Source organism: Salvelinus alpinus, unplaced genomic scaffold (genome assembly GCF_045679555.1).
Source record: "Salvelinus alpinus unplaced genomic scaffold, SLU_Salpinus.1 scaffold_126, whole genome shotgun sequence".
Lineage (NCBI taxonomy): Eukaryota > Metazoa > Chordata > Actinopteri > Salmoniformes > Salmonidae > Salvelinus > Salvelinus alpinus.
This window is the reverse complement of record NW_027256067.1, coordinates 1,291-13,927: the sequence shown is the minus strand read 5'-3', so window position 1 is coordinate 13,927 and position 12,637 is coordinate 1,291. Positions and strand designations below refer to the sequence as shown.

Genomic DNA, 12,637 nt, shown 5'->3' with positions numbered 1-12,637 from the left:
TGTACTAGTGGGTTATCAGAGGGCTGGTTCTAGTTTATGTACTAGTGGGTTATCAGAGGGCTGGTTCTAGTTGATGTACTAGTGGGTTATTAGAGGGCTGGTTCTAGTTGATGTACTAGTGGGTTATTAGAGGGCTGGTTCTAGTTGATGTACTAGTGGGTTATTAGAGGGCTGGTTCTAGTTGATGTACTAGTGGGTTATTAGAGGGCTGGTTCTAGTTGATGTACTAGTGGGTTATTAGAGGGCTGGTCCTAGTTGATGTACTAGTGGGTTATTAGAGGGCTGGTTCTAGTTGATGTACTAGTGGGTTATTAGAGGGCTGGTTCTTGTTGATGTACTAGTGGGTTATTAGAGGGCTGGTTCTAGTTGATGTACTAGTGGGTTATTAGAGGGCTGGTTCTAGTTGATGTACTAGTGGGTTATTAGAGGGCTGGTTCTAGTTGATGTACTAGTGGGTTATTAGAGGGCTGGTTCTAGTTGATGTACTAGTGGGTTATTAGAGGGATGGTTCTAGTTGATGTACTAGTGGGTTATTAGAGGGCTGGTTCTAGTTGATGTACTAGTGGGTTATTAGAGGGCTGGTTCTAGTTGATGTACTAGTGGGTTATTAGAGCGCTGGTTCTAGTTGATGTACTAGTGGGTTATTAGAGGGATGGTTCTAGTTGATGTACTAGTGGGTTATTAGAGGGCTGGTTCTAGTTGATGTACTAGTGGGTTATCAGAGGGCTGGTTCTAGTTGATGTACTAGTGGGTTATTAGAGGGCTGGTTCTAGTTGATGTACTAGTGGGTTATTAGAGGGCTGGTTCTAGTTGATGTACTAGTGGGTTATTAGAGGGCTGGTTCTAGTTGATGTACTAGTGGGTTATTAGAGGGCTGGTTCTAGTTGATGTACTAGTGGGTTATTAGAGGGTTGGTCAGCTGGTTCTAGTTGATGTACTAGTGGGTTATTAGAAGGCTGGTTCTAGTTGATGTACTAGTGGGTTATTAGAAGGCTGGTTCTAGTTGATGTACTAGTGGGTTATTAGAAGGCTGGTTCTAGTTGATGTACTAGTGGGTTATTAGAGGGCTGGTCAGCTGGTTCCAGTATGACCTTTGATCCTACCTGCTGCTCGGGGGTCGATGGAACTCCTCTGGAGACGACGGGGGGGTGATGTCATCAACCTGAGACACCTCAAACAGCTTCTTAGCCACATCCTGCCTCAGACGCTTAGCCTTGGGAGCTACACACGGATACAAATATCAACGACAAGAGACACCACAGTACTCTCTCTCTCTTACACATACACATATATCAATGACAAGAGACACCACAGTACTCTCTCTTACACATACAAATATATCAATGACAGACACCACAGTACTCTCTCTCTCTCTCACACATACAAATATATCAACGACAGGAGACACCACAGTACTCTCTCTCTCTCTCTCTCTCACACATACAAATATATCAACGACAAGAGACACCACAGTACTCTCTCTCTCTCTCTCTCACACATACAAATATATCAACGACAAGAGACACCACAGTACTCTCTCTTACACATACAAATATATCAACGACAAGAGACACCACAGTACTCTCTCTCTCACACATACAAATATATCAATGACAAGAGACACCACAGTACTCTCTCTCTCTCTCACACATACAAATATATCAACGACAGGAGACACCACAGTACTCTCTCTCTCACACATACAAATATATCAATGACAAGAGACACCACAGTACTCTCTCTCTCTCTCTTACACATACAAATATATCAACGACAAGAGACACCACAGTACTCTCTCTCACACATACAAATATATCAATGACAGACAACACAGTACTCTCCCTCAAGTCATCACACTAACGGCAGAGAAGAGGGAGGAGCTACTCACTGATTGGCTCATCCGCCAGCAGGTTTTCTATATCCTCTCCGTCACATGCCACAGACGGGGCTTCCAATTGGCCGAGACTCCGTTCTGACGATGCCTGTGATTGGTTCCTGAGTGGCTGGTCACCAGCGGTGATGGCTTCCTGGAACGACTGAGGCTTCTGCTTCCGGAACTCTGACCGCTTAGTGGAAGGGGCTGGATCAACTGAACACACACACACACACACAGAGAGAGACAGACATAGTGTCTATAATACTGGAAGGGGTTCCTCTAGACAGAAGACAGGAAATCCCAGGACATAGTGTCTATAATACAGGAAGGGGTTCTTCTAGATAGAAGACAGGAAATCCCAGGACAGTGTCTATAATACAGGAAGGGGTTCCTCTAGATAGAAGACAGGAAATCCCAGGACATAGTGTCTATAATACAGGAAGGGGTTCTTCTAGATAGAAGACAGGAAATCCCAGGACAGTGTCTATAATACAGGAAGGGGTTCTTCTAGATAGAAGACAGGAAATCCCAGGACAGTGTCTATAATACAGGAAGGGGTTCTTCTAGATAGAAGACAGGAAATCCCAGGACAGTGTCTATAATACAGGAAGGGGTTCTTCTAGATAGAAGACAGGAAATCCCAGGACATAGTGTCTATAATACAGGAAGGGGTTCCTCTAGATAGAAGACAGGAAATCCCAGGACAGTGTCTATAATACAGGAAGTGGTTCTTCTAGATAGAAGACAGGAAATCCCAGGACATAGTGTCTATAATACAGGAAGGGGTTCCTCTAGATAGAAGACAGGAAATCCCAGGACATAGTGTCTATAATACAGGAAGGGGTTCTTCTAGATAGAAGACAGGAAATCCCAGGACATAGTGTCTATAATACAGGAAGGGGTTCTTCTAGATAGAAGACAGGAAATCCCAGGACATAGTGTCTATAATACAGGAAGGGGTTCCTCTAGATAGAAGACAGGAAATCCCAGGACATAGTGTCTATAATACAGGAAGGGGTTCTTCTAGATAGAAGACAGGAAATCCCAGGACATAGTGTCTATAATACAGGAAGGGGTTCTTCTAGATAGAAGACAGGAAATCCCAGGACATAGTGTCTATAATACAGGAAGGGGTTCCTCTAGATAGAAGACAGGAAATCCCAGGACAGTGTCTATAATACAGGAAGGGGTTCCTCTAGATAGAAGACAGGAAATCCCAGGACATAGTGTCTATAATACAGGAAGGGGTTCTTCTAGATAGAAGACAGGAAATCCCAGGACATAGTGTCTATAATACTGGAAGGGGTTCCTCTAGACAGAAGACAGGAAATCCCAGGACAGTGTCTATAATACAGGAAGGGGTTCTTCTAGATAGAAGACAGGAAATCCCAGGACATAGTGTCTATAATACAGGAAGGGGTTCCTCTAGATAGAAGACAGGAAATCCCAGGACATAGTGTCTATAATACAGGAAGGGGTTCTTCTAGATAGAAGACAGGAAATCCCAGGACATAGTGTCTATAATACAGGAAGGGGTTCTTCTAGATAGAAGACAGGAAATCCCAGGACAGTGTCTATAATACAGGAAGGGGTTCTTCTAGATAGAAGACAGGAAATCCCAGGACAGTGTCTATAACACAGGAAGGGGTTCATCTAGATAGAAGACAGGAAATCCCAGGACATAGTGTCTATAATACAGGAAGGGGTTCTTCTAGATAGAAGACAGGAAATCCCAGGACATAGTGTCTATAATACAGGAAGGGGTTCTTCTAGATAGAAGACAGGAAATCCCAGGACAGTGTCTATAATACAGGAAGGGGTTCCTCTAGATAGAAGACAGGAAATCCCAGGACAGTGTCTATAATACAGGAAGGGGTTCCTCTAGATAGAAGACAGGAAATCCCAGGACAGTGTCTATAATACAGGAAGGGGTTCCTCTAGATAGAAGACAGGAAATCCCAGGACATAGTGCCTATAATACAGGAAGGGGTTCTTCTAGATAGAAGACAGGAAATCCCAGGACAGTGTCTATAATACAGGAAGGGGTTCTTCTAGAGAGAAGACAGGAAATCCCAGGACATAGTGTCTATAATACAGGAAGGGGTTCATCTAGATTGAAGACAGGAAATCCCAGGACATAGTGTCTATAATACAGGAAGGGGTTCTTCTAGATAGAAGACAGGAAATCCCAGGACATAGTGTCTATAATACAGGAAGGGGCTCTTCTAGATAGAAGACAGGAAATCCCAGGACATAGTGTCTATAATACAGGAAGGGGTTCCTCTAGATAGAAGACAGGAAATCCCAGGACACAGTGTCTATAATACAGGAAGGGGTTCTTCTAGATAGAAGACAGGAAATCCCAGGACATAGTGTCTATAATACAGGAAGGGGTTCTTCTAGATAGAAGACAGGAAATCCCAGGACAGTGTCTATAATACAGGAAGGGGTTCTTCTAGATAGAAGACAGGAAATCCCAGGACAGTGTCTATAATACAGGAAGGGGTTCCTCTAGATAGAAGACAGGAAATCCCAGGACAGTGTCTATAATACAGGAAGGGGTTCCTCTAGATAGAAGACAGGAAATCCCAGGACATAGTGTCTATAATACAGGAAGGGGTTCTTCTAGATAGAAGACAGGAAATCCCAGGACATAGTGTCTATAATACAGGAAGGGGTTCTTCTAGATAGAAGACAGGAAATCCCAGGACATAGTGTCTATAATACAGGAAGGGGTTCCTCTAGATAGAAGACAGGAAATCCCAGGACACAGTGTCTATAATACAGGAAGGGGTTCTTCTAGATAGAAGACAGGAAATCCCAGGACATAGTGTCTATAATACAGGAAGGGGTTCCTCTAGATAGAAGACAGGAAATCCCAGGACAGTGTCTATAATATTGTAATAAGCTCATAGACGCTGTCATAAACGCCATACAGTTGTCACTGACTAGTAGGATATTAAATTCCCTCTGAGCAAACTATTTCTGACACATCAGTGTCTATAATGTACTAGTGGGTTATCACATGTGCAGTTACAGAATTAAGAGTTCCCCTAGCAACACAACATCTACATGTCACAATGAGACCATAACTCCCCCTAGCAACACAATATCTACATGTCACAATGAGACCATAACTCCCCCTAGCAACACAATATCTACATGTCACAATGAGACCATAACTCCCCCTAGCAACACAATATCTACATGTCACAATGAGACCATAACTCCCCCTAGCAACACAACATCTACATGTCACAATGAGACCATAACTCCCCCTAGCAACAACAAAACATCTACATGTCACAATGAGACCATAACTCCCCCTAGCAACACAACATCTACATGTCACAATGAGACCATAACTCCCCCTAGCAACAACAAAACATCTACATGTCACAATGAGACCATAACTCCCCCTAGCAACACAATATCTACATGTCACAATGAGACCATAACTCCCCCTAGCAACACAACATCTACATGTCACAATGAGACCATAACTCCCCCTAGCAACAACACAACATCTACATGTCACAATGAGACCATAACTCCCCCTAGCAACACAATATCTACATGTCACAATGAGACCATAACTCCCCCTAGCAACACAACATCTACATGTCACAACGAGACCATAACTCCCCCTAGCAACACAATATCTACATGTCACAACGAGACCATAACTCCCCCTAGCAACACAACATCTACATGTCACAATGAGACCATAACTCCCCCTAGCAACACAATATCTACATGTCACAATGAGACCATAAACTCCCCCTAGCAACAACACAACATCTACATGTCACAATGAGACCATAACTCCCCCTAGCAACACAATATCTACATGTCACAATGAGACCATAACTCCCCCTAGCAACACAATATCTACATGTCACAATGAGACCATAACTCCCCCTAGCAACACAATATCTACATGTCACAATGAGACCATAACTCCCCCTAGCAACAACACATCAGTGTCTATAATGTACTAGTGGGTTATCACATGTGCAGTTACAGAATTAAGAGTCCCCCTAGCAACACAACATCTACATGTCACAATGAGACCATAACTCCCCCTAGCAACACAATATCTACATGTCACAATGAGACCATAACTCCCCCTAGCAACACAATATCTACATGTCACAATGAGACCATAACTCCCCCTAGCAACACAATATCTACATGTCACAATGAGACCATAACTCCCCCTAGCAACACAACATCTACATGTCACAATGAGACCATAACTCCCCCTAGCAACACAACATCTACATGTCACAATGAGACCATAACTCCCCCTAGCAACACAATATCTACATGTCACAATGAGACCATAACTCCCCCTAGCAACACAATATCTACATGTCACAATGAGACCATAACTCCCCCTAGCAACACAATATCTACATGTCACAATGAGACCATAACTCCCCCTAGCAACACAACATCTACATGTCACAATGAGACCATAACTCCCCCTAGCAACAACACATCAGTGTCTATAATGTACTAGTGGGTTATCACATGTGCAGTTACAGAATTAAGAGTCCCCCTAGCAACACAACATCTACATGTCACAATGAGACCATAACTCCCCCTAGCAACACAATATCTACATGTCACAATGAGACCATAACTCCCCCTAGCAACAACACATCAGTGTCTATAATGTACTAGTGGGTTATCACATGTGCAGTTACAGAATTAAGAGTCCCCCTAGCAACACAACATCTACATGTCACAATGAGACCATAACTCCCCCTAGCAACACAATATCTACATGTCACAATGAGACCATAACTCCCCCTAGCAACAACACATCAGTGTCTATAATGTACTAGTGGGTTATCACATGTGCAGTTACAGAATTAAGAGTCCCCCTAGCAACACAACATCTACATGTCACAATGAGACCATAACTCCCCCTAGCAACACAATATCTACATGTCACAACGAGACCATAACTCCCCCTAGCAACACAATATCTACATGTCACAATGAGACCATAACTCCCCCTAGCAACACAATATCTACATGTCACAATGAGACCATAACTCCCCCTAGCAACACAACATCTACATGTCACAATGAGACCATAACTCCCCCTAGCAACACAACATCTACATGTCACAATGAGACCATAACTCCCACTAGCAACAACACAACATCTACATGTCACAATGAGACCATAAACTCCCCCTAGCAACAACACAACATCTACATGTCACAATGAGACCATAACTCCCCCTAGCAACACAACATCTACATGTCACAATGAGACCATAACTCCCCCTAGCAACACAACATCTACATGTCACAATGAGACCATAACTCCCCCTAGCAACACAACATCTACATGTCACAATGAGACCATAACTCCCCCTAGCAACACAACATCTACATGTCACAATGAGACCATAACTCCCCCTAGCAACACAACATCTACATGTCACAATGAGACCATAACTCCCCCTAGCAACACAACATCTACATGTCACAATGAGACCATAACTCCCCCTAGCAACACAATATCTACACGTCACAATGAGACCATAACTCCCCCTAGCAACAACACAACATCTACATGTCACAATGAGACCATAACTCCCCCTAGCAACAACACAACATCTACATGTCACAATGAGACCATAACTCCCCCTAGCAACAACACAACATCTACATGTCACAATGAGACCATAACTCCCCCTAGCAACAACAAAATATCTACACGTCACAATGAGACCATAACTCCCCCTAGCAACAACACAACATCTACATGTCACAATGAGACCATAACTCCCCCTAGCAACAACACAACATCTACATGTCACAATGAGACCATAACTCCCCCTAGCAACAACACAACATCTACATGTCACAATGAGACCATAACTCCCCCTAGCAACAACACAACATCTACATGTCACAATGAGACCATAAGTCCCCCTCGCAACAACACAACATCTACACGTCATTCTAAATGCCACATGGACAAAGCATGTGTTTCTTTGTCCTGCCTAGTAGCAGGTCTGTTTGTGGTTTAGTCAACTGCTCTATCATTTATAGCCGTGCTAAACACTCCTATATGTTTTAATAATATAATAGAATGGGTTGGGTCAACTAAATCATTCCCATAATGACACCATTATAACCAGTAAACTCTACACGCAGTGTGTGTGATAACTAGACCTCATTCTTGCTTCCTCTGTCCTTGTTTACTCCACTACTTGCCTCTCCTTGAAAGTGCATTGTAGCCTGAGGGGAGGAGCCTTCCCTGCTCTCCTCCAATGGGCTTTGAGAGGGAGGTGCGGATCCTTCCCTGCTCTCCACCAATGGGCTTTGTGAGGGAGGTGAGGAACCTTCCCTGCTCCAATGGGCTTTGAGAGGGAGGTCAACTGCATTTCCTTCATTCCTCACGTCCTCTCTCCTCCTCAAAACACATTGGAGAAGAAGGTGAGAGGGGAGGGACCTCTGACCTTCTCATCCAATGGGTTTTGAGAAGGAGACGAGGAAATGCAATTGAGGACAGAGAACGCAAGTATTTGAGTTAACCCACTGCATCTGTGGCCAATGACCTTGAGACTTCTTGGATGGGCACTTCTAATGCAACTCTATGGCAGCACTACAAGGGCCTTGAATTTTCGAGCTCTACCCTTAGATTTGGCGGTGACGTAGTGTCCCCATGAGTGACAGAACAGTGAGCCAATCAAGGCGCAACTGGAGAACATTACCAACTCATACGCTCCCATATGTTCCGCTGGCTACCTCCCCACCACAACAGAAAGACCTGAGCTAGACTGAATCACCTGCATTGTGGAGCTGCCTTACTCAAGAAAACAAGAAAGAGACTATGTTTGTATGCAGCTTTTTTAACCAAATAATTTTTTTATTATATATATATATATTTTTTTTTACGTTGTTGCTAACTGAAGCGACACGTATTAATGCCAAAATAACAGCTAAAAACGGGTCGCCACTGGGTATTGTCTTACTATTTTCTCCTAATCTTTACCTACTTTTTAACTCTGCATTGATGGAGAAGGGCTCGTAAATAAGCCTTTCACAGTGAAGTCTACACCTGTTGTATTCAGCGCATGTGACAAATACATGTTGAACTATTGACGACCCCCCTATAAAGCGACTTTTCAAAACGCTGCTATAGCCTACTGCCCGTTCTGAGTTATATCACCTGACGCCCAGGTGAGAAACAAACAAGTCGACCCGCGGTTAGAAAAGTCGGTTTAACAATAATACTTTTGGATATTTTGTCTTGACCAGACTAACTTTTCTCCATCTAGCTAGGCTACTACTCACAGTCCATCTCAGCCAGAACCTCAAGCTCATCAGCGAACTGTTGATCATACTCGTCCTCTATCCCGAACATCTCGTCATACTCGTCCATAGTCGTCAAGTTTACCGGTATGTACCGGACAGCCGAGGTGTTCTACTAGTGTATAATAATATCTATGTAATGCTACTTTTTCAGTCGGTTCCGTGCTATTTTTCTTCTCCCGTTGCCGTCTGTCTGCTTAATTTCGCGGTAAACTCTTTGGGTTAACTATTTCCGGGTTAAAGTTGTTTTCTCGCTCGTGATTGGATGGTCCAGACAAAGACAGACTAAACTGCTTGTCCAATAGAAATCCCCGATCACACTTATAAGCGATGTTATGGCGACGTCGCGCCGAACTGCGCATGTGCAGGCAGTCAAAATCAAAGTTACACTTCTGATATAAAGTTGTTTCTGCCAAAAATGAAAACGTGTCAGTGTGTCATTTTCACGAGGTTGGAGAAATAACATGTTCAACTACTTAAAACATTGGCTTGAAACTAGATGGTGTCTTTTAGATTTCAGGGAAAATTAACAACTATAAGGAAGAATTGTTGACTTCTCAAACCGTAAACCCCCGGACAGGTCAGTTTGGTCTATTTCACAAGTGTTCCCGGAAGTCTCACAATGTTGCGCCTCTTGGTTTAGAAACTCCCTGGTCCAGATATTTATGTTCCGGGTGCTTCCGTCTCCGTCGGACAGTTAGTTTGAGCAGCAGAGTAAATTCTACACTACTGCGGATAAAACCAGAGTAGACTATTGGTGACCATTTCTCCCACAAGATCTCTAAAGACATAGGCTTCTTGTGAAAACAGAAAGACTCCGGTGGAGAGGACATAACGTGTGAGGCTAAACTCTACCGCTGGGTGGCGTTGCTACTCGTGTCTGTCTGCTAAACAGCTGTTAGCAGAACTCATGTCTCCAGTCGGTTGACTTGTGGTTTGGAAAGAAAAGTTAATGCGACTTTTACTGGACACCGAAAGCAAACTGGTGAGAGATTTATTAGATTAACGACGTTGTTTATATTGTCTGTCAGTTCCCCAAAGCATCGCAACCTGGACACATCTAATACTATAAACGGTGAAGTACGGGATAGACCGCTGGACGTGGGATAATGACTGGTAACGAGTTCAGCTCATTACGAGACTGTCAGTTACTACTGGCGGGTTTTACCTTGGCTAACTTAAACCCCTAAAAGTCTCTCAATTAAAGTGTTATATAACTGTAACGCTAGCTAGCTAGTTATATTCTTGCTAGTTTAGACTTGGAACATTGTAAATATAAGTGGTTTGGTATGTAAGAACTTTTACCCCTTAGTTTGTTGCTAGCTAACGTTAGCTGTCAGGAAGTGCTTGAGCAGCCAGGTGATCCCATCCCCGATATCACCATGGTAACCACCAGGTAAGGTACCGGAAGACCAAACCCCTGGGCCCTGCGCCTAGGACGACACAGCAGATTCAAAATAACCAACTCATCATCAGGCTTTGATGATTTCTATCTGCTGTGTAGTGCTAGAGTAAATACCAGGACTGAGTTTGGGAAACCCTGCTGGTAGACGAGATAGTTAGTTCTCTAGCTACTTAAACTAGCTAGTTTATCTTCGTCTTTCATGTTGTCGTTACTCTGCTGTTCTGAATCCAACAATACCTGGAGGACAGGTAGCTAACGTTACTTAATACAACTAGCTAGTTTATCTTCGTCTTTCATGTTGTCGTTACTCTGCTGTTCTGAATCCATCAATACCTGGAGGACAGGTAGCTACAGTAGCTAACGTTACTTAATACTACTAGCTAGTTTATCTTCGTCTTTCATGTTGTCGTTACTCTGCTGTTCTGAATCCAACAATACCTGGAGGACAGGTACCTACAGTAGCTAACGTTACTTAATACTACTAGCTAGTTTATCTTCGTCTTTCATGTTGTCGTTACTCTGCTGTTCTGAATCCAACAATACCTGGAGGACAGGTAGCTACAGTAGCTAACGTTACTTAATACGACTAGCTAGTTTATCTTCGTCTTTCATGTTGTCGTTACTCTGCTGTTCTGAATCCATCAATACCTGGAGGACAGGTACCTACAGTAGCTAACGTTACTTAATACAACTAGCTAGTTTATCTTCGTCTTTCATGTTGTCGTTACTCTGCTGTTCTGAATCCAACAATACCTGGAGGACAGGTAGCTACAGTAGCTAACGTTACTTAATACGACTAGCTAGTTTATCTTCGTCTTTCATGTTGTCGTTACTCTGCTGTTCTGAATCCAACAATACCTGGAGGACAGGTAGCTACAGTAGCTAACGTTACTTAATACTACTAGCTAGTTTATCTTCGTCTTTCATGTTGTCGTTACTCTGCTGTTCTGAATCCAACAATACCTGGAGGACAGGTACCTACAGTAGCTAACGTTACTTAATACTACTAGCTAGTTTATCTTCGTCTTTCATGTTGTCGTTACTCTGCTGTTCTGAATCCATCAATACCTGGAGGACAGGTACCTACAGTAGCTAACGTTACTTAATACAACTAGCTAGTTTATCTTCGTCTTTCATGTTGTCGTTACTCTGCTGTTCTGAATCCATCAATACCTGGAGGACAGGTACCTACAGTAGCTAACGTTACTTAATACTACTAGCTAGTTTATCTTCGTCTTTCATGTTGTCGTTACTCTGCTGTTCTGAATCCAACAATACCTGGAGGACAGGTAGCTAACGTTACTTAATATTACTAGCTAGTTTATCTTCGTCTTTCATGTTGTCGTTACTCTGCTGTTCTGAATCCAACAATACCTGGAGGACAGGTAGCTACAGTAGCTAACGTTACTTAATACGACTAGCTAGTTTATCTTCGTCTTTCATGTTGTCGTTACTCTGCTGTTCTGAATCCATCAATACCTGGAGGACAGGTACCTACAGTAGCTAACGTTACTTAATACAACTAGCTAGTTTATCTTCGTCTTTCATGTTGTCGTTACTCTGCTGTTCTGAATCCAACAATACCTGGAGGACAGGTAGCTACAGTAGCTAACGTTACTTAATACGACTAGCTAGTTTATCTTCGTCTTTCATGTTGTCGTTACTCTGCTGTTCTGAATCCAACAATACCTGGAGGACAGGTAGCTACAGTAGCTAACGTTACTTAATACTACTAGCTAGTTTATCTTCGTCTTTCATGTTGTCGTTACTCTGCTGTTCTGAATCCAACAATACCTGGAGGACAGGTACCTACAGTAGCTAACGTTACTTAATACTACTAGCTAGTTTATCTTCGTCTTTCATGTTGTCGTTACTCTGCTGTTCTGAATCCATCAATACCTGGAGGACAGGTACCTACAGTAGCTAACGTTACTTAATACAACTAGCTAGTTTATCTTCGTCTTTCATGTTGTCGTTACTCTGCTGTTCTGAATCCATCAATACCTGGAGGA

General features: G+C 43.0%; 1 protein-coding gene across 1 annotated transcript; it reads right to left on the bottom strand.

Moving 5' to 3' along the window:
* Positions 1-1,103: 1,103 nt before the first annotated feature.
* On the bottom strand, positions 1,104-9,438 carry LOC139567230 (chromosome transmission fidelity protein 18 homolog; the record flags this gene model as incomplete). The annotated part of the gene is made up of 3 exons (XM_071388703.1): positions 9,203-9,438; positions 1,889-2,089; positions 1,104-1,221 (listed from the first exon to the last, which is right to left on the bottom strand). Coding segments are annotated over exons 1-3 (407 nt in total), but the record flags the coding sequence as incomplete, so codon positions are not given.
* Between the last annotated feature and the right edge of the window lie 3,199 nt (positions 9,439-12,637).